The sequence below is a fragment of the Aptenodytes forsteri genome, unplaced genomic scaffold (genome assembly GCF_000699145.1).
Source record: "Aptenodytes forsteri isolate BGI_AS27 unplaced genomic scaffold, ASM69914v1 Scaffold105, whole genome shotgun sequence".
NCBI lineage: Eukaryota > Metazoa > Chordata > Aves > Sphenisciformes > Spheniscidae > Aptenodytes > Aptenodytes forsteri.
Window position 1 is genome coordinate 722,752 of NW_008796112.1, and position 21,034 is coordinate 743,785.

The following is a 21,034-nucleotide window of genomic DNA, read 5'->3' on the forward strand; positions in this document are numbered from 1 at the left end:
GCAGGCAGGTGTTCAGCCATCTCCAGGAAAGCAGGGCTCCATCATGCGCAACGGTTACTTGGGAAGACAAATGCCATCATTCCAAATGTCCCTTTCCTCCTTCTTCCCCCAGCTTTATATGCTGAGCATGATGCCATATGGTGTGGAATACCCCTTTGGTCAGTTGGGGTCAGCTGTCTCAGCTGTGTCCCCTCCCAGCTTCTTGTGCCCCCCCAGCCTGCTCGCTGGTGGGGTGGGGTGAGAAGCAGAAAAGGCCTTGACTGTGTGTCAGCACTGCTCAGCACTAACGAAAACATCCCTGTGTTCTCAACACTGTTTCCAGCCCAAATCCAAAACGTAGCCCCATACGAGCTACTATGAAGAGAAATAACTCTATCCTGGACAAAACCAGCACATTTAGCAGACTTGCCACTGATTACAGGTATCATTGTTCACTACTCTGGGAAAAATTAGGTGATTAAATGATTTCTTCCCTTACTAAAAAAGACCTCGCAAGCCATAGCCTTGAGAAGTTTTGTATTCCATCTGTGTCTACAGTTTTCTAAGGTAAGCAGCTGAATCGATCAAAATTCACTTTTTATTCTTCAAACTCTCTGATGCTATGTTCCAAAGAAGGAAAGGCAAGAGTCTGAAATGTCACTTTTCATTTCATACTGGTGCCTAGCATTCAGAGACTGTTCAGTTAACTACCGTTTATGGCATTTCTCTCATCCTAATCGTATAGCTTGACTAACGGTTTTCTAAGAAAAAATAATCAAGGTACAGCACATGGAATTTTTAGCATCTAAACTTTAAACATTTAATAGTGGTAGATGCAGTACTAATAGAGGCGTTGATAATTTTGGATATGTTAAAGCAGTCCCATGAAAGAGAGCTGTGGCCATGGATGTGGCTATATTTATAGCCTGGGAAACAGAATAGAGAGGAGAAGATACTCTACTCCATTGTTCTGTATGCTGTCCTAGGAGAGGAAATTGTCTGGTAGGTATAGGGGGCAGAAACCATGTCTGTGTGCTCTTTTGGCTGCTACTTCAGTCTGTCACCATGGTCAGGAATTCGAGGTTTCTAGTGCCTGGGAAGGGAGCTGGACAGACAGAGGACCCATGGTTTTGTGGTTGATTCCACCTCAATAGTTTCTTATTGGCTGTATAACAACAACTTAGTCCTCTGTTAAAGAAGGTCTAGTTGTTGGCCTGTCATTCTCTGGAGGGGGTGACACATCGTTAGCATTTCCAAGTAAAGCCTAGTGAGAAAAAACATTTTTTTTGTCTAGGGAAAATAAAAGGGGCTGTTCTCAGCAAAAAGGAAAAGGCATAAACCCTTTCCTTGTAAAGTCAAAAAGAGTTTTTCCGGTTTCATTCAGGCTGCAAATGACTGCAGGAGTCACATTGTGGTTAATCTCCACTACCCTATGAAAAGTCATTAGCAAGTTGAGCCTGATCCTGCAGTGCTCAGTACCCAGAGACCTTCAGCACCTCTCAGAACTAGGCCCTTTGTGCATGTCTTGTAGAACATTGAGTTGTGCCAGACTTGCTCGTTTCTGTTCAGTTCATAGGAGGCCGTGTGAAAATTGCTTTTTGTTTGGAGTCACGTGAGTTCTTCATCTGGTTTTGCCTCAAAAACCACTGGCTTTGCCTGGTTTCAGTTGAAAGAAGTAAATGGGATAGGTGTCAAAATGCTACGCCGTTTTCTTAATATTGAGGGATAAATGTTACCCTAAACCAGGCAGATGAACTTCCATGTTTTTTGATTTTTGTCTTGAACATTGTATGTAACATTTTTATTATGGCAAAAAAAAGACCTTAAAAGTTGCAAAGTCAAGTATTTGGGTATTAAGAAATACTAGAAATAAGGTTGTGAAATTTTAAGTTCACATCTTTTATGAATATGATCATCTTTAGTTGAAGAACTGCCTAATATTTTTTCAATAGATCTGCTTTGTTCTTGCTGGAGGATGGATAGGGACCAAACACTGTGTATTTAATATTTTGTTGTTCTTCTCTTTGTTCATTTTCTTATGTTTTATATTCTCATTATTATTAGGTTCCTGCTCTGCTGACAAAGTTATTAATTTAATCAAGGCTTCCTAGGATGCTCATGGTGTCAATGGCTTTGCAATCGTAGTTTTCTTGATTATTTACACGTTCATTTACCTTCACAAAATCTTGGTAAGGTCAAATTATTCCCATTTTACAGAAGGGGATCTGAGCTACAGAGAGAGTAAAAGTGCTAAGTATGAGAGGCCCAAGGCATTTTTTCATACTATTTAACATTAAGTTTACACATATTTTATTTCAGTTAAGAAACAAGAAAATGTACCCAAGTCAGCTTTGTCCAAAGGTAAAGATGAAAAAAAGTTACTTAATTGAAGACACTGTAACGTTTGTTTGAAACAAGTAATTGCTATTTAATTCCAAACAAAACATTTTATTTTGTGCACTCACATGAAAGTTTAAGGGAATTATTAAAAAAAAAAAAGCAGTAACTTTTTGTCGTCTTTGCTCTAATGACTCAGTATTTAGAAGGCTCTCTGCTGTATTTTGCTTGCAAGAAATTGAATACTTACGTTCCACTTTCTTGAATGTGTTCTATATGGGGTAGGAATTTCAGTATCTTCTCTTGAACTTGCTCTACTTTGTATAAAAGTTAAATAATCATGGAGTATAGACTGGGATGCTAACATCTTGCTTCTCTGGTGGTTGCCTTGGCTAGAAGTTTACAGGATCATTCTCCCACTGTCTCAGTACTTATTTAGATGGTATAGATGGAAGGGGATACTTGAGGACAAGAAGTATTGAGGGAGAGTATTCTGATACTTTTTAGGTTAATAGTTAGACCATCCAGTTTCAGTCTTTACGCTAATAAATATTTAATTGTTTATACACAGTAGTAACAGGAGAGAGTGAAAGTTTTTTCTGAATCCACCTACTGCAGAATAGCAGGAAGCTTGATAGCTAGGGAGTTCTCTTGGTAGAAAACTTTATAGGCTTTAGGGTAGAGGAGGTCTATGAATATGTGTTTCCAGCATGATGGGTGAGCTTTTTGATTATTCGTTTCCTATCCTAGCCTCTTTTCTCTGTTTGTGCAAATCAGCTCTTCATTCTCCATGTTTCAAATCTTAGTTCCGGACACTTTGAAAGGTCTGTTCAGAGGGAACCTAAATGTTAGCATGTTTCTGGGACATTGGTGAGCTATCTCAGTTATCTTATCTTAATTCCTCAGTTGATTTGTTACTCCCTGGTCCATGCTAGTGCCTGCCTGGCATCCCCACCACAACTATCCATTTTAGTATCCTTCTTCCCACATATGCTTCCCACTGCTGTCTCTTCTTTGTATTGTAATTCATCCTAGCCTCTTTTCTTGGGCAGTTCAAATTGTCCTCTGACTTGTCTCTAAATCAGGTACATTACTGTTTCCCATCTCCAGCCACCTAGTCCCAGTCATTTTATCCAGCCAGTTGTCCACTCCCCAAACTTGCATCTAGCCTCAGGATGGCTGCTCGCTGGTCTCCAGTCTTAACTCCCTAAACACCTTTCATTTGCTCCCTAAATTCATTGGCTAGCTAATCACAGACTGCTCTTCCTTCTGCTCATTGCTTCTCTTCCTCTCCCCATGCCTATCTGCTAGTGTGGGAAAGACTGGCCGCCTTGTCCAGACAGTCTCAGTCCAATTTATCCTCAAGCCTCCCTAAGTCCCAGTCCTCCAGGTGGTTTTTTTTTTTCTTACTGATGTTCTGCAAATTGTGCAAAGTTAGTAAGTATTTAGCATTAGAGCATTTTAACAGAGGAATCTAGGAAGATTTTATCTGTATCCTGATGAAGTCTGTTGGCAATGTGTGCTTTTCTTTTTTTATTCAATGATAAGGCTGTCAGGTTATTGCAATAAATATTTTTTCCTATACCTGTGTTTTGGGTGCAGCCAAAAAAAGCCATTAACATTTTTGAAGCTAATTATCATAAAAACCTTTGTTTAAATGGTAGGAGTCTGAATAAATATATTTGTATCTGAAAACAGGATTTTATAATGGAAATTTTTAAATAATAAGGAGATGCACCTTTATGTTTTGGAAAACTAATTTTAAAATGTTGCAAACTCCTTTTCAGTAGTTGTAGGTACTTAAGGTAATAATAAACTTTTCTTTGATTGTGAAGGTACTATGAACGAATTTTGTCTTTTATTTTCCTAGTTATTTAGAATGATACCGTTATTTTAGATATAGTTCATAAAAGACGTATTTCACTATCTACTACTTAGAATGTCTTTGGGGAATTTGTAGCATTCGGTTGGTTCCTACAATAAAATATGGGAAAGTTTTGGCCTGCATTGTTGGCAAAAATAGAAATTACATTTTTGTAGCAAAGATCATACATGAGCTATTTAAAATATCCCTAAAATATCCCTTAATCACACAACTGTAAAAGTTCTAGCAATAATATTATTACCTACTAATGGTTGGAAAACATGCACAGGGGGCTGAGTGACGTGCTTAAAAAACTGTGACCTTTAGAAGCTGCTGGCTCAGATATCCAGTTTTGCTGAAGAATGCTAAACTTTTTTTTTTAAGAATCGGTAACATTAAGGGCATTTTCATTATTGTTGTTAAAGTAGGAGTGTGTGTTTAAAGACATTTTTATCTTTTTATGCACTTTTTGATAGTGTAGGGAAAGAAATATTTGAGAGAAGCACAGTTTGCTTGCAGGGAAATTAAAAAAAAATAAAATGTGAAAGGTCTAAAATAGCAAAACCTTAGTTGTGCCATGACAAGCTCGGCCAAATCAGTCAATTGCAGAACATGCCAAAATAACCAGGTATGTTTCTTCTGGCTTTGCTAGGGTTTTAATTGGTTTCTCGTAGATTTTTTTTTTTTTTTTTTTTTTTCGTGGAAATTGGGGAACCCTTGTAACAAAGGCCTCCTTTCAGTTATGTCTGGTTTTGTGCAAATACAAAAGTGAGCTCATCCACTTTTTTAAGAGTTATTATGTATAGCCTTCTACACTTGTATCTAAGCAAACTTTTAAATCTTCTAGAAAACTAAAGGCAAGATACGGTTGGTGGCAATTGCTGCCTGAAACTAATTAGTCCACTTCAGTAGCTCCCCTAAAGAAGAGAGGTGTCTTGTACAGGGCAAGCTGAAAAGTTACATTCATGTTTTACAAGGTTGCCCACCCCAGTAAGTATTTTCTCTGCCAGTTTACCATGGGAATTGGATTTGCAAGGCTAGATGTGCAAATAAATAGCATGTAACTCTTCCAAGACATATTTTTCAATACCTCTGGAATCCTTTAAATATGCATGTGGCTTTGTAAATAATAGACTGTCATTTTCAACTGTCCAAGAATGTGTCCGTTAGATTTGCTCAGTCTCTTGAAATTGAGAATCTTAAGGACCTTGGTGCAAGGGATTTTAGAGATGCCCAAGTAACTCTGAAAACAATGTTAAAGAGCAATCACATTCATCTACTTCTTGGCTATCTCAGCGTGAGTACTGCGTAAAGCAAATAGTTCCATGCAATTAAGCAAACCTGTATCTATTTTTGGCTCTTGAAAAAGTATCATCACAAGAAAAAAAGAAAAAAAAAAAAAAGTTTAGATACTTTTTAAGAGTATTTCCCAAGTATGGCTTTGTAGATTCAGGGCATTAACAGAAAAAGGTGGTTGCTTGGGTTTTTTTAGTCAAATTAAATGCTCAAAGGAGAGAAGATCTTGCTGTGCAAAAAAAAAAACCAAAAAAAACCCCACAGAAAAACCCAACAGAAGAAGAGAAGAACACAGAATGGAAAAAAAACCCCTTTTTTGGTAAATTTTTCACTGTTTTCCACTATATTCTTATATGGTAGCAAGGAAATTGATTTGCAATGTCAGGAGGACTTCCTGAAGAAGACACATTAAATATTGCTATGGAATAAAGGTTACAGAATATCAATCAGTGCAGGCCTTGAAACAATGATGTAGGCATAGTTGTCCTCTATGTGGAAAAGGAAATGACTGATATCTTCCCAAAGTCCCTTCAATGGCTATTTTTTAATGATTTCAACTCTGCTGGCTATTCGTTTTAGTTTACAAATGGAAAAAATAAGCCAGTAGAATTTATCTGAATGTATTTAATTAAGAATCATACTGTAAGTTGCAAGTGCTACAGGAGAGTGGTATTTTACGAAGACCCAGTAGCTGTAAATGTGGACAAAGGACTTGGGACCTCCCAAAATAGCTCCTGTACATCTGCAGTTTTCTTTTTTTCTCTTTTGACCTATCGGCTCTTCTTTACTGCCTTGTGCCCCTGCTCCTTTGCAGTTTCACTTCTTACATTTTTTTGTAACTAGGATTTAGTACAGGGCCAGTGAGTATGAGAAATATGTTGACACAGTAATTTTTTTTTTTTTTCTTTTTTGGCCAGTCAGGTCATGGTTTTATATTGGCCTGTTCTGTGTGGAAGAGATAAGAGCTTACCATCACTCATTTGTTATGTGAGTTTGTAGCCAAGAGCTCACTATGAAGGACTATTTTACAAAATCATGGAACAGTTCTCAATTTTTTGCAGTATGTAGTTCTCATTTTATGAACATTTAATTAAGAGTGAACAACTGAATACAAGTCTACAGATTGTCTAAAAGGCTCAACACAAATTTTGAGAGCCATCAGGTTGACTTACATTTCTTCTAGGTGCTTTCAGTTCACAGCTGCTACTGTGTGCTGAACTAATTTACATCACTCAGAAGGTGAATAGAAAGGAGATTTTTGTCACTGCATAACTTCTTCAGAGAGGAGTAGGGGGAAAACTGCAAAAAGACTGAAGGAGTCATTGGATATGAGAGAGTACCAATAAACTGTAGGGCAGAGGTGAGTGGAACAGTACAAAAAAGTTATTTGACAGGATTAAACTCTCAGGCTTGGTTAAGAAGAAGTTGCCATGACTTCAGTGAAAGAGGTTGAAGGAAAACAGGTCAGGAATGGCTAGAGAAGTGGGGTGTTTTGCATTTATCCATCACTGTCTCTGTCTATCGCTATAGATGTACGCAAGCACACACATACACATATAAAAATGAAAAAAGCAATATATGTATATACACAGTAGCTGCTAAGTAGTGTCACATTACATTCAGATAACTTAAGTACTGACTTTAATGAGGCAGGGGTTGACACAAGAAATATGTGTCATTATTTGCGAGCAGTACTAGGAATTTTGGAGAAAAGTCTGCTGAGGAGAATTTAATCTTACCTTTTAATTTGGTAAGAAGTGTAAAAATGGATAATGAATGGAGCAACATTCAGCCCCATCAGGACTTGCAGAAGAAAGAACTAGGCTCAGCAAATGTGGCTCAAATAGGAATAATTCATTCTGATACATGTAGGTCACAGAAAATATGCTGTAAGAGGTAAATATTTTAGAGCTGTGCATAATGCTCTAGCTGAGGGATTCTCACTAATGTGACCACTGGGAATTGTCTGTCTGCTGCTTTAAAAAAAGGCCAAGTATGGAATTAAGTGGATTTCCAGAAAAGAATTCTTACAGTTTGAGAGAATTTTATACAGATTCTTTAATCTGTAATCTGCAGATTATCTTCTAAAAGCTGAAATACATCTTTCTAATCATTGAGCACTGATGGTTGGAGACTACAAGTCTGTATCCAGCAATATCTGGCAAGGATTATTTGTAGCACTTTTAGAAACCTGTGGATATGTTATATTTCCTACTTTAGGGTTTACATGAAACCTTAAAAAGAGAGGTTTGTACAGTACATAGATTCTGTATCCTTTGTCAGTTCTGGATGTATAACTTGCAGAAAAGTGGAAGTGTCAGCTCATGTTGACTTCCAGTGAGAGTTTGGCACTGTACTCTCTCTGTTCATTTTAAAGAACATATACTTTTAGTGACTAAATCTGCTACAAATTCAGTGGAAGATTACCTTTGTTTCAACTTTATACTTGTATCCATGCTTGTTCTGGAGGTGTTTCAGTGATTACCACACTGCTGCACTGGAAAAAAAACCTGACAAAACCAGCCCATTTTTAGTTTCCTAATTGTTAGAATCTAGAGGGGAAAAAAGATAGTCTGAAAAGAATCCTTTCTTTTTAAGGCATTTTCTTTCTGAAAGATATATGCCTACTATATGGTATTAACATTATCAACATGTCATTCTTTCCCATGTCATCATCGTGTAACCAGAGCTCCGCAGGTTAGCAAGCCAAAGGAAGGGTTCATGCACTAGCCAGTCATGCAGTGTGTCTTCTGAATGCTTGTCTCCTTCGCTCCTACTAAGGTTCAAGATTGTATAATATGGATGCAAGTACGATCAGAACCAATTTAATATGCAGCCTGAGTCATACGTGTTGCTAAATTTTGACATTCGTTTAGGCAATGCAGTGTATATTATATGCAGTATAGGAGTAGTATGTAGTATATATTATACTCTGGGGCTTACAATTATAAGGGTTGTCCCTGTTAAAATATATGTTCCCTTCCTGTAAAAGGGAGAGGTCTCCCACACATTTTTGTCAAAGTCCTGCATGAGGTAGGTTCTCTTCTAACAAGAATTTTTCTTCGTTCTGTTGATTGTTGCTCACTCAGTGAGCACACTCAGTAAAAGTCTCCTTTACTTTATTTGGCAGCTACCTTTTAATATATAGTCCTGTAGAGTGCAGAACAGGATGTTTGATTTATGTTTTAAAACTGAAAAACATTTTACAGCTTTGATATTGCTAGTACACAGAATGTTACCATACCTGTTGCTTAAGACAACATTGTACCATTCTGTACATTTTCTTGTGTCAAGAGATAACGAACCATGCCAGAGAAGAAAAACCTTGGAAAACAGTACGGGTTATAAATATGGTAATAAATTGACTAGGGAAGTAACAAGAAGATTCTATTTAGGCTCATTTTATTGAAGGATAATTTTTCTTTTTACCATGTCCTATATATAATATATATTTAGTAAAAAGTCCTGAGAAGTTTACAAAGTAAACTGCTAGCCTTTTGGTTTCATAGAGTTTTACATCCTTTAGCATTCAGCATAGATTTTGTAAGTTTATCTTATGAGTACCATTATCAAAAGCTATCATATGAGTATGTAAGGCAGTGGAGAATCCTATCTCAAATCTTTAGCATCTTGTATACTCTGTTTAATACTGTTTTTTTTTACTCTGTGAGAGAAAACCACTCTGTATTCAAAGAAAGGTGGGAAGCATGTAATTTTGGTCAGCCCACCTTCTCTTAGCTGTTATTCCTTACTTTGAGAGTTTTAGCGTGTCTAGTCAGTAAACTGGAGACTACTGACTCAAGCGGTAGAGCCTTCTCTGAAATATCACTGCTTGTATGTTTATGTATTATTATTAAAATAAACATTCTTTCAAAAGTTTTTGTTCCTCCTAAGCTGTTCCTTTTCCACCTTTGAGTTATGCCGCCTGGATGCATGGATTAGCCTTTCTTCCAAATTAGACAACAATTAGCACAGATTGGACAGCCACAGGGAAATGTCACAACTCCCTGAAAGATATTTCAGTGCAGGAAAGCTGCTGTGCTGTTCAGCAGAGCTTAGTGTTTTAACAGAACGAAAGGAGCACTTTCGCTACCTGAGATCCTTTAAAGCTGCTTGCAATCGTAAGAGTTGAGGAAGCACTGACTTGAGCAAGAACTCACAGCACTGCTGCATAGGAAGGGTGCAGAGTCAAGTGAGCATTCAGTTTTTAAGATTCTCTATCAGATAATGTGAAAGCTGCAGTGATTCAGACAAGAGAACACAAATGCTGCTGGTGGTGAAACAATTCAAAATAGCTATTTCTAAGCCGTTCCTATAGTTGTATGGTTGGCCACACTCTCATTAATAAATAATGTGTCACAAACACATTAGATAAGCAGCTGTCTCTGATCTCTGTGACAAAAAGAATGTAACTTTTTACTTTTTTTGTGTGTCCCTGGCAAACATCTCAGCCTTCCAGTGTGTCTGGAAGTACTGCAATCATTATGGTCTTACAAAGGAGGCTGATTTTATGACTGCTAACTAGTTGAATAAGCATCTGACAGTGTAACAATCCACAGTGTGATTGTCTTCATGCAGATGTTTACCAGAACCTTGGATGCTGTTAGCTCTCTGGCCTAGCAGTTCAAGCATCCACAGAGGATTCTTGTACATGAAATCTGAATCCCACCATCTTCAGAATTCAGTTGATATCTACCCAAGTTTCTGCGTGTCAGAAACTGTGTACTTGCACAGGATACTTGAATACATTTGGGTATGAAATACTCAAACCAATAAATTTTCACAGAAATTAAAGACTATCAACTGCATGAAGTGCAATGAGAGAAAGAAAGATGAAAGTTTAGAAAATGTCGTTGGATAGAAACTTAAACTCACTTTAACACAGGAATGGAGGATGTCTGAAAGATATCGATACTCTTCTACTAAACTGACGGGAAATCTGTGCAGCACTGGCACTCAAATATGTTATGCTTTTTGTACAAGGAGCTCAGTAACAACCTCAGAACAAGGTTCACAAGGTAAATATGGACTGGGTCTGAAAAATCTCCAGGGATGAAAGGAGCATACCAAAACATATAATAAGAAAGGCTGCTGTACAGTAGCACTACTGCTGCTTAGTGGCTTCATTTTGTTTTCCTTTCATTCCCCACAGAATGCTCTGAGGACAGAGTCTGGCCCAGAATAAAAAGGAACATTGCCACCTATGTTCCTGGCTGAACAGATACAGATGGAGAAGTGTCCTCAAGAGGCTGCCTCCTCTGTTTGGGTGGTTTTTGTTGGTTTTAATTTTTTTTTTTTTTAAGAATAATGTCTTGGAAACTGCTCCAAATCAGAGGGGGAACATGAAGGGACCTTCCTCAAATAGATTGAATCTGTTATTCAGCTTTCCAAATCATGAAATAACGCAATAAGTACCCCGGTACATTCCTTTCAACAATGTGTTGGCAGCAGTTAATCCTCTTTCTATTCAAGAGCCTGGTACAGCTCTGCACATTGGAACACTTTATTAAAGACACTCTTTCCCAGGAAAATGCAGTGTTCTCCCAGCCGATAATGTAGTGTCATAAGCTTTCAAAACGTTAGTTTTCAAATTTGGATGGAAAGGTTACTTTTCAGCTATGAGTAGTCAGAAGAAGCGGTTATCTCATAATACGCCCCTCTACAGCAATTCCAACAATGGAGGGGCCCTTCTTCCTGCCAGATGTGCTGAACTACTAAATTGAAAGGTGTTTTAGTACATTCTCAAAAAAAAAAAACCATTTTCAGTAAGTATATAATACTTTTTGAAATAATTTCCTCATGGGATTTTATCTTTCTAAATTTTGCTAGGGCGTATACGTGCAATGATGTTAACTGAAAGAACAGAGCTAACCATTAGCAACAGTATGTTCCTGGAATGTAGGTAGCAAAAAGTCATTGTATGCTGTCTAGTTTCTTGCTAAGTATATTATTTTATGTGTTTTTAAAGTATGCTGAATTTTTTTCTATGGCTCTGTTATCTCTTCCTGACTCTGTCCATGTTTGTTTTTATCCACACTTATATTTTGATTCAAGTTAAAATGTAAGCTTAAAATAGGCTTACAATATTTGGTACTATAAGCTGTAACCAGAATAAATCACACTGTAGTAATAATGACATGATTTTGTTCAGTCTAGTTGTAAATACCCTTGTGACCAAACATCAGCATTTCTGACAGCTAACAGGAAACATAAAGAGTGCTACTCTTCAGATATATGTCCTATTATTCTACTTAAATTTATCTTTTATTCATTAGATTCTTGTAACTTTTATCACTTTTTCTCTGTTATGTATAGGAAGAAAAGTAAAAATCTTTCTTCAACAACATTTAATCAAGCTATGTACGTGTGACTAGAGGTAGTGAAACCTTCAAACATAGTGTGTCTTTAGGTGTGAGACACGTTACAAATCCACTCTGGTTTAAATTCAATTTTCTATGTACAAGAAAAATATCCTGTGTAGAATTAATAGTTTGCTACTACTGAATTAAAAACCTTACTCTGGTTTGAGTTAACCTTTGCGTTCCGAATTAACCCTAATACCAATGGAGCTTATTTCCCTCAATATTCTGTTCAAGATGCTCAAATGCCACCAGTCCTCTGGCTTCTTTCCCAAGCTATTGGTTGGTTCAAGAAACTGAACTGCTGTGTATTTTTAAACAACAAAACAAAAAACCCCAAACCAACTACAAAAACAAAAAAACCAAATTCAATACCTACAATAAATCTTTTCAAACTCTCATCAATTTCGATTTTCAATGAGATCCAAAAATAGTTAATGATCTGTATCTTCAGGTCTCTGTGCAAGACAAGTCTTTTTTACAGCAAAGTTTCACATAGTCTTAAGTTGTTGGCAGGAAACTCAGTATACTCAAAGTTACTCTGCTTAAAAGGGCTTGTACTAACCAGTGATCTTACATTCTGTAGTAACTCAAATGGTTACCTACAGTTACCTCCAGTTTGTTGTGCTGGCAGCTACAGTGGTCTTCTAGGTTCTTGGGCTTTTTTCTATCAGGATTGTTGCTGGGTTTTTTTATTTCTTTAAATGTATGGTGATTTATGGAAACATTCATTTATTAAGAGAACATTAGACAACCTTCCTGAACCCAGTATCTTTTCCCGTAAATGCCCTGCAAGGTAGATGAGTTTGCAATATTTTTTTGAAGGTAAGTACATTCAGGCCTTAGGCCAGTGGTAGTAGTGAATTCTAGTAATAATGTTTCAAGACATTCCAATGAAATGTCTGTTAAGATATTTCTCCTCATTTAATTTTGGGGGATTTTAAAGATCCTCAGCTTTAATAAATCTTGATATATATAAGGAAAAAGATATTTTTGGTTTTTTTCATGCAAGCATGAACCAAATCAGCTGCAGTGAAAATGAACTCTCCAGATTCTGTCTTTTTTTTTTTAAATAGTGCTGTTAAAGACAGACATGTGTGATTCCTTTGGGAAAGCATATAGAATTCAAGAAGCAAAATCTAGGAGGCAATTACTGGACATGTCTGCTTTTTTATAGTATGTCTGGCATGTAGTGGCACCTTTGCTAAGTCATATGGCCACTGGCATTCTAATCCCTCCTGCGATATTCAGCTTTGACAATTGAAAAGTTTTATCGCAAAGAAATGTCTTAAACTCATCCCTTAGCTGAGGTTTCTGATCCTTGTTAGTTCAGTTATATAAATTAGCTTTGTCAGTTGTCTACAGTGGCTTCCCTGAGACTGTCAGGCTTATGTAGTTACCTAACTAGGGCGCCTTGTGCTCAGAAAATCACTATTTTTCATTTTTACTTTTAATATCACCTGATAATTGGAATATAAAGCCACTATGAGTTTGTAGTTTGTCTCTGAATCCCATTGTCTTATTTTACAAGACAATGTAGTTTATACCAGGGGATGCTTAGGGTGAGACTGAGGCCCTCTGTTCAAGAATAATTTCACTTACAATGACCGTGAGGCATCCGCAACCTCTTCCCATTGCAGTCTGCATAAATTATGCAACGTGCATAAATTACTCCCTTCTGCTCTGCTTTAATATGTGCAATCACAAGTTATGAAACGGTGGTGCAAACAACCTTCACAGATTTGGCTATTCCTGGGCATCTCACTATAGAACTTCTCTTTTTCAAATGCTTGTTATTTCAAAACAGAGAGTATCACTTTCTATGCTGATTTTACTGCTCTTGTTCTTTCTCTATCTTTCCCTGCATTAAGAGGTGAGGAGAACAAGGTAGTGTAGGGGACTTGCAGTGGTAAGAGAAGAGAAAGACATAGTGAAAGCTACACTATCTCTTTTTTTGTTGTCTGTGTGATTTATGCAAGGTTATGGCAGCTTTTAGGTAGAAGCTGAACTGCTGAGGAGCAAGAAGCTGCCATCAACTCTGTCATCTTCTGACCCCTGAATACATCAACATCACTTCTAGGATGCAGGGGAGAATCATGTATTTTTAAAATGCTCCCCCTTTTTGTTTTATTTAAGTTGAATAATAGAATAAGAGCAGATATGAGGGTATCTACAGTCAGACTGAACTGAGGCTTTGTGAGAAGCATTTCTTGTTCTGAATGCTGCCTCCTTTCAAAACCTGCATCTTCTGCTGCTGCTTTTTAGATGGTTTTAGCAGGAGAGCTAAGGCCCTGGCATTAGGGAGAGCTGTGTTGTGCCTGCTGAGGAAATCACTGCTAGCCTCTGAGCAAGACTTTCTCTTCCTTGGATCTAGTCTTTGCATACGTTGTATGTTATGGTTTAATTATATGTTCTGGACTTGTTGCTGCTCACTTTCTAAGGAAAACACTAAACCTTTGTTCTGCTTGAACGAAGAAATTACAAAACAATTTACAGCACTTCTGTATATTTAAATACTCATTATGGTGCTAACAGTTCAAGTTGATTGGCACCATGTGTCTTTTTTAAATGGGAGCAGCAGGGATAATTGTGTTGAGGCCATTAGTTTGCCATTTACTTTCTATGACACTCTTTACAAAAGAGTCAGGCCAAGATTTTTGGATGTGTAGGTAAGTGTCTCTGCTATTTGAGACTTCTCACAGAGTATTCAGAAAAGACTGAACGTTGACTTTCTGCAGACAGCTTCCAGAAACTGGTTGCTTTTAAAAATCCTCATCTCGAATCTTCACCGAGAATTGTGTTCTTAAATCAAAGTTGTCTTTTGGTGTGTGAAACATTCTAACCATGAGAGAGAGAGAGTAATATTTATTTATTAAGAAGTTGTTATGCAGTTAGGGAAGAACAGCGTAGTAATTCAAGTGACTGGCTGCTGAAATGGATTACTTTGACAGCTGGATGTGGATTATGGTGTGAGCTCTCTTTGAGGCGCAAGTATGCCAATGTATCAGTCATATACTTCCATGATGCTCACTGTTTTGCAGTGTGGTGGCAGCACTGTGGAATTATTATTGAAAGCTTTCCATGTATTTTTCCCACAGCATGCAGTTCTGCAACCACACTACAAGACAGCTGAATAAAGATTGATATCTCAGTTGACACATTCATGGGTCAGGAAGTTGAGGAGTGATTGTAGCCCTATGCGTAACTGTTGGCAGGACATGAGTATTGAGAGGTACCGTGAGACTGGGCAGATGGCATTCATGAGAATTAGCGACTGGTGTGATGCAGTTCATCATCCATATAGATGTGCACAAATATTCAAGTAAGGAAGTTGCCAGCCTCTCTTAAATAAATTTACCAATCCTCCAGGAGCCATTCCTGTTGTTGGGGGTTTGTCCTGTAGCAGGTTTTGTTATGAAGTTCATACCTACGTGATACGACAGAGTCTAGTGCAGAGGTTCCAGGCTGTTTGAACTGGCAAGCTCATGTACCAAAGCAGCACAGCTATATCCATGGTACATGTGTTACAGGCAGTAACTACTTGTAATATTTAGCCCAGGCAGAGTGCTGTGTTAGCATGGTTCTACGGCATCCAGTAGCTGAATAAGCTTACAATTTTCTCCATAGCATTGATTTGCATTACTGCAGCCATCTTACATGTGTTCACACCTCCCCATTTTGGAAAAGGAATGCTACTTGTGTTTAGGTGCACATGTACATAAATATCGTCCAAATAGCCAGAAAAAAAATCGGTTTGATTGAAACATAAGGAAATTTGTTCATTATTATTTTTCAGTGAAAATAAAGCTAAATGAAAAAAGTTTCCATTTCACAATTATTGTGGCCCAAACACAAACATTTTGTTTCATTTTTTTTATTGTATGTTCTCTTGATGTAGTTTTCTTTTTCATCTTAAAAACTACTATTAACTTTAAAACGTAGTATGCTACTTGAAAATAAAACTTAGAACCTTTCTAAGCAAAACAACAGTTAAAATTCTTTAGGCTGCCCCTGCTTGTCTTATGAGTTTCTCTCACTTAATCTGATTGTGAAGTTCAAACTGAACTTGGACCAATCTCTTTCCAACCTGCATCTTTAAGTCAGTATACTAATACTTAAAAAAGAAATCAATTGCAGCTATAAACTGGAAATTATAGGTAATGTACACTTATGTGTCACTGCAGAAAGGTTGGATATGTGTGGTCTCAACAAAACTATGCCGTTTCCATATTGCTGGTATATACTCGGTAGATGTGCTGACTGTACATTATGTTATGTGTCAACAGCCTGATAATAATAGGGTTGCAAAAGGTCAGAGTGTTTACAACAATGTTTTCTTGATATTAGGAGCTGCATTTGTAAAAGTTGTTCCTCCTAATCCTGGCAGAGCAGAAATCTTACTGGTGGGTTAAGACCGTTGGTCTGGTAGGCTCTGCATGGAAACACTGGTGCCCAAATGAGGAACACCAAGATATTTATTGGCTAGTTCTTTTCCATGACAGTAATTTATAGTTTGAGGCTTTTTAGTCCATTTATAAAATGTTTTTGGTTAAAAAGAAACTTTTTAGTACCTGCAATCAAAATAGGTGTCTCTGCAAATACCTGTTCTTCACTTTGTCATCAGGTTTCTGTGGTGGAACACACATGGTTATCACGTGTGTTCTTGTCTTGTCTTTCTGAAAGATGAAGACATCTTTCAACATGCTTATCCATAGCCTGTTGTCAGTAAACGCTCATTGGCCTTTTATTGCCTAGACCCTGCTTAATCACGTTGTACTGCTTTTTGACTTGGTTCTCTTGCAAGTAACACCCTAATATTCAAGGTGAGCTAAGAATTCAAGGATTTCTTTTGCTTTTTGAATGAGAATTTGTAAAGAGGGTGGACGTCATCCGAAGTCAAATTCCACATGATATCATCTGTCAAGTTGCTTAGAAGAACTTGAATTTTAAGTATCTATTTCATCAGCCTTTCTGTATAATTATGGCTCAGTTATGTCATCTTCAATTCTAGACTGTAGATATAAAATACGTGCTTCGCCTTCTTGATTAAATTATATCCTTCATTAAAAGCTACCTCTCTTCATTTTTGAAGGTATTTTGATGACAGTTCTTTAGGTTCTTTGCAAGTCTTAGCTAGCTGAGGGTGTTCCGTGCTAGATCACTTCTCTCCTTAACTAGATGATGGCAGAAGCTTTGCAGAATAAAGCTAGTTACTGGATGAGGAGGAAATGTGGATGAGGTAGCAGTAAGTTTACATTTAAGCACATAACACTTTCTATTGTAACCTCCCTCCCCATCTTTTTTTTTTAGAGTGGAAAGATCTTCTACCTTTATATTCATTGGAAAATAAGAAGACAAACCTCAGGCTTTAGCATTTGGTTTGTTGGGGTTTTTTTTGTGATTTTTCGTGATTTTTCTTTAACCTGTTAAATTTTGTCCTGCCTTAGCTGAGCAGTAAACTTTTAGCACATACGTTGTAAATGGCTGCACCCCAGGGCTGCAGCAGGAACAGCAGCTCCAGCTTCTGAAATGTGTGAAAGACATAATAGGTTCTGCAGCATCTATGTGGCCATCTGAAAGACTTGGTGATAGTTAGATCTTTCCATTTTCCCACCATATCATCAGCTGTTGATGTCTCCATCCTCCTACTCCATCATTAGAGGCAGCTGAAGGAACTTCCTTTCATCCTCAACCCATTGCTGGTGAAAGCAGAAAGAACCAGATAGGATTCCTCCCCAGGTAGCCCCAACATTTATTTATTTTAGGCATGGCCTTGAATTACGTGATCATATTTTATACTCCCTGAATTGATTGCCTCGGCCAATGACTGAATCAAATGCAAAAGGAAGAATTATTTCACATGGGTAATTGTAGGTTGGACTTTTTTTAACTTAATACTCAACTCTTAACCTAAATATATTTTATTGTAATTAATTACATTATCTGTATAACTATATGTACATTAATTATATATATTATATATTTTTTATATATATAATATTTTAACAAAGCTAGTTACTGGATGAGGAGGAAATGTGGATGAGGTAGCAGTAAGTTTACATTTAAGCACATAACACTTTCTCTATTGCAATGTTTGTGTAACCTCCCTCCCCATCTTTTTTTTTTAGAGTGGAAAGATCTTCTACCTTTATATTCATTGGAAAATAAGAAGACAAACCTCAGGCTTTAGCATTTGGTTTGTTGGGGTTTTTTTTGTGATTTTTCGTGATTTTTCTTTAACCTGTTAAATTTTGTCCTGCCTTAGCTGAGCAGTAAACTTTTAGCACATACGTTGTAAATGGCTGCACCCCAGGGCTGCAGCAGGAACAGCAGCTCCAGCTTCTGAAATGTGTGAAAGACATAATAGGTTCTGCAGCATCTATGTGGCCATCTGAAAGACTTGGTGATAGTTAGATCTTTCCATTTTCCCACCATATCATCAGCTGTTGATGTCTCCATCCTCCTACTCCATCATTAGAGGCAGCTGAAGGAACTTCCTTTCATCCTCAACCCATTGCTGGTGAAAGCAGAAAGAACCAGATAGGATTCCTCCCCAGGTAGCCCCAACATTTATTTATTTTAGGCATGGCCTTGAATTACGTGATCATATTTTATACTCCCTGAATTGATCGCCTCGGCCAATGACTGAATCAAATGCAAAAGGAAGAATTATTTCACATGGGTAATTGTAGGTTGGACTTTTTTTAACTTAATACTCAACTCTTAACCTAAATATATTTTATTGTAATTAATTACATTATCTGTATAACTATATGTACATTAATTATATACATTAAGGTTGTATAGATAACATGTAATACAGATTTCAGAGAAAACTGCTCAGGATAATTTATGTAAGGTTGAATGTTGGAAAACTTTATGTGAATGTGTATATGTGTGCATACAGGTGTGCAAATATATTTATGGAAACACACATGGAATGAGCTGTGACCAGTACGTATAGAGATTTGATAAAGCTGATAAAAAGCATGAATGACTGAAATGAATTATTCTGCGTATATAATTAGTAAATGACTAATTGCTTGCTTTAAGTTGTTTAAAGATGATGAGGTGTTTCCAAACCTCTGAACATATGGAATTTAAATCCATATCAATTTCTGACCTCACATACCAGTTAAATCGTACTTTTATTGTTCTGGAAAATTGAGATTCCTGAAAAAAGTCTTTTAATTGTCTATAGGGTTTCTTTCAGGCTTAAGAGCAATTGAAAAATCTCAAGAGAATTCATGAAATCACTAAGCACTATAGGAATAAATTTTTGCTCTTGCTTTTAACCTCTTGATCCATACAACCAGGAGTACTATTTACGGGATGATAAAAAATTTAGATTTTGTTTAATCTGAGTGTTTATTTAAAGTAAAAATAAAAGGGCATAAAAGGACCATGCATCTCCTGTATAAGAGCATCATTCTTATATATAAAAAAATTGTTCTTGTGAATAAAATGCTAGCCCACATTTCTGGAAACTAGCGTTGAAACCTGGTTCTGCAGGTTTCTTGTGTGAATACTGGTAATTCACTTGATTTTTTTTTCTGTTCCCAAATTCTTGTTTGGTTTTTTGTTTTTTTTTTTTAAATAAACTCTTCACTCTCTCTCTTTATCTTGTTTACTAAGTTAGTAAATACTTTGGCCCCGGACTGTGAGCTGTGAGGGGTGTTCCTAAAATATATGTGGACTTATGTTTTTAGAACTGGGTGGCTAGTATTTCAAATACACTATTTTCAAATAGTAAATGCAATACATATTTTTGCTGACCACTTTTCACAAAAAAAGTTTGTTTCCTTGTTTTTAAGATACTAACATTTTAATGTTAGCATTTCCTAAATAAAATCTACCTGGAAAATGTCATGATGTTTGGCAGTTTTGAAAATAAATGTTTTAAAATTATAGTTTCAATTACAAAAGAAAATTTATGATAATAAATGTTACAAGGTAAAAATAAAGGTTAGAACTTTTTTTCTTATAAAACAATAAAATTAATAAAAACATTTATTATTGAAGTGTTTTATTTTGGGCTTCTATATGTCAGTTATTAATTCAAAGAAATTTGGGGTTTTTTCTTTGACTTTTACTTTATACAAAAGCTATTTTTAAATCTTTTTTATTTTGTCACTGACCTGCAAAAATTAAACGTTTTTTCATTTTTAACCAGATGTAAAATCCACTGAGAAAATTCTATTTTTTCATTTTGTCTCTTCTATCTTAGCATGGTGCATTTTCAGTAGTCAGTAACTAGGAGTCTCCTTGCATTTTCAGGTCAGTAACTAGGAGTCTCCTTGGTTGAAGCTGATTACGGTTTAGCCCAGTGTTTTACATGTAGTGCTGTTTTGCTTCAATATAATTATTTTTTTCTTTTTTCTTTTTTTTTTTTTTCCCCCTTGGAAGACGAAGGGTGCTAGCTATATCTGATGGAATTGAACATATTGGGAATCTTCGCTGGGAACTTGCACTGTGCCTCCTTGCTGCTTGGACTATCTGCTATTTTTGCATTTGGAAAGGAACAAAGTCTACTGGAAAGGTGAGGTTAAAATTCTGTGCATCAGCTGTATTATGACTCTCTTGTGCTCCAAACCTGTGTTGTCATTTATATTTATTTAAATCAGAATGGTAGAATTTCACACGCATCTTGCATTGCTGTAAGTAACTATACTTGGGGGGTATATAAATTGTAATACTAGGTAATTAAGAATCAGTCATACTTTGCATTGTCTTATTCCTCTTTGTTTTCATGATTTGCTTTTTCCCTAATTCTGTTAGGTGAGGCTGGTTGGTTTTGGTTTGGTTTTGTTAATTTAGCAGACTACACTACTGGCCAATCCTTGAATCCTGAAATCAATAATGGATTGTGTTGGTTTCTGTGCATGAGGTATCCAAAATTTGAATTTTGTCCCAAACTGACAGGAGTTGAAATTCTCAGTGACACAAGTAAATTACACACATAAGCAGAGAGAATTTAGAAATATAAGCAACCTACAATAAATGCAAACAAATGTAAATGGAACACCAAAAGCAGAAACAATGAAAAAACTCAAAGAGATAAAGATGGATATATTAGGGGGAAGAAGAAAAATATCTAGTACTCTTGTAACTTTTTGAGTGAATGCCATTCCATACTGGACACCCAAGAGAGATGCTACTTCACAGTTGTTGTGGTTTGACTCCAGTCGGCAACTAAGCA

At 36.6% G+C, this 21,034-nt stretch overlaps 1 protein-coding gene across 1 annotated transcript in view; it reads left to right on the forward strand.

The window, feature by feature from the left end:
• The window catches only part of SLC6A11 (solute carrier family 6 member 11), a 113,663-nt gene that overhangs the window by 12,450 nt on the left and 80,179 nt on the right, over positions 1-21,034 (forward strand). Inside the window, exon 5 of the mRNA XM_009287049.1 lies at positions 20,242-20,374. Coding sequence (XP_009285324.1) covers positions 20,242-20,374 — 133 coding nt within the window. The remainder of the gene's footprint in view (positions 1-20,241; positions 20,375-21,034) is intronic.